General features: G+C 35.0%; 1 protein-coding gene across 1 annotated transcript; it reads right to left on the reverse strand.

Annotated features, from left to right (window-relative positions):
* Positions 1–396: 396 nt before the first annotated feature.
* On the reverse strand, positions 397–1583 carry LOC105802025 (PRA1 family protein B4). The gene has a single exon (XM_012633424.2). It carries the CDS (start codon positions 1259–1261, stop codon positions 611–613), a length of 651 nt encoding a protein of 216 aa, XP_012488878.1. The 5' UTR covers positions 1262–1583; the 3' UTR covers positions 397–610.
* Positions 1584–1879: the final 296 nt, after the last annotated feature.

Raw genomic sequence — 1879 nt, forward strand, 5'->3', positions numbered from 1 at the left:
TTTGTCCCACCCAATTTTCACATATTTTCCAGCCACGTTTTTATGCTGCTTAAATTGCCTTTCTCTTAGCCTCTTCAAATAATGGGAATATTGATAGTAATTAAGTTAAAGATTTAATTGATAAATAAATAAATTTAGTTTGATTTAATGTTTTTATTATTAATATAAACAAATATATACCAACTTTCTGTCTTTTCTCTCTCTAAAACTATTAATTCTATAGTTGTATTTGTTTGAACTAAAATAATTTTTTGAAAAATATTTGTTGTTTGAAAATTACGATTTTTCTTACTCAATCCTAGTGGTTATTTTTGAATGATTTTATGTAAATTATTTTTTAATATCATTTGATTTTTATTTTTATTTTATACCTTACATTTAAAGATCAAGAAGATATTATAAAAAGAATCACCACAATCTTTTAAAGCTGTTTATAAAATAAATAGGAAATTACAGTGCGAGTACCAAACACCCATCCTTCGGAAAAAATGATGGCTAAAACGGTGAAGTTGTTATCTAAAAAGAACTGAGAACTGAATCAATTACAAATGAAGCGATAATGTATTATCTTTGTGGACAAGATTTAGATATGTTGATCATTGAATAAGGTTCATATACGTGTGTTAGAAATAGTAGGAACCGTGGCGGTAACGGCATTCGAGGCAGCGCCACCGATGAAGGACAAGAAACCGGTGGCTGCTGGTTCTTCGTCATCCAAGAAGAGATCATCGGGAGCTCTGAAGGCGCCATGAGCACAAACAAGACCAAACCCAAGCATAATAGCGGAAATGATAAGAGATCCAACAGAGGTGAGGAAAATCACAAAGATACTGAAGATGACAAGGATCCCAAGGGTCTCACGGTCGGAAAAGGTGCGACCGAAGATGATAAGAGGCTGATCGGCAGGGCGGAAGAGGTAAAGGATGATCCAAGAGAAGAGAAGCCCTAGAAGGAGGAGAAGGGAGAATGGGTGGAAAATAAGCGAAAATGCAAGGGTGACGCCAATGACCATCAAATAATTGACTCGGAAATAGGAGTAATTTTTGCGGATACGGAGGGTAGCGTCGGAGAAAGATTCCGGCTTGGAGAAGGTGGACCGGTCAGCAAGTTCAGGCCAAGGACGGCGCTCTGAGAGGCTGTTGCGTAGGGAATCATTAAGGCGGGAAAGGAAAGCGCGAAATGCAGAGATGGCGACGGGTGGCTGGGTTTCGACGGGTTCGGTACCGGAGATAGGGAGGGCGGCGGGAACTGAGGCGGACATTGCAATGGACTTGGGAAGATTGAAGAACGGGAAAATGTCGTGAGTCCGTTATTTGTTTTCTTTTGGTGGTTGGATTTGTCAAGTTTATGAAGGGGGAATTTAGATTTTAGATGGTCCTAGATTTGAGGTTTGGCGTTGAGAGAGATGAATGGGGGAACGAAAGACATGATAGAACACAAACAACCATGTTTTCCTCTTCTATGTTTATTTTCTTTGTTTTCAAAAAAGAAAATTTTAATGAATGGACTTAAATTTAAATTGTTTGGGCAATAATATTCCAATGAATTTGATGTATAATGTAACAAAAATACCAAGAGTTTAGATCAGTAGATTATTGATGCCTTTATTATAAGTGTTCATTCGTTAATTTCATATTAAATATACTCTAATTACTTTTAACATTGAAAAATTAATCATGTTGAAAAGCTATAAAATAATATAGCTATTAATATCTAACAATGATACATCTAGTAATTAAGATATGCATTCTATTGCATAAATGGCTATTTACATTTTGGCCCTTTAATTTAGAAATAGACACATAAATAATAATTTCATATATATTTTAACAGAAATTATTTTATGAATTATTCTCATCTCTTTTCAATTATTCAACGT

Source organism: Gossypium raimondii, chromosome 11, assembly GCF_025698545.1.
Source record: "Gossypium raimondii isolate GPD5lz chromosome 11, ASM2569854v1, whole genome shotgun sequence".
NCBI classification, from domain to species: Eukaryota; Viridiplantae; Streptophyta; class Magnoliopsida; order Malvales; family Malvaceae; genus Gossypium; species Gossypium raimondii.

Coding starts and splice junctions, on each gene's coding strand:
- LOC105802025 (XM_012633424.2), bottom strand. CDS start 1,261: ATGTCCGCCTCAGTTCCCGCCGCCCTCCCTATCTCCGGTACCGAACCC.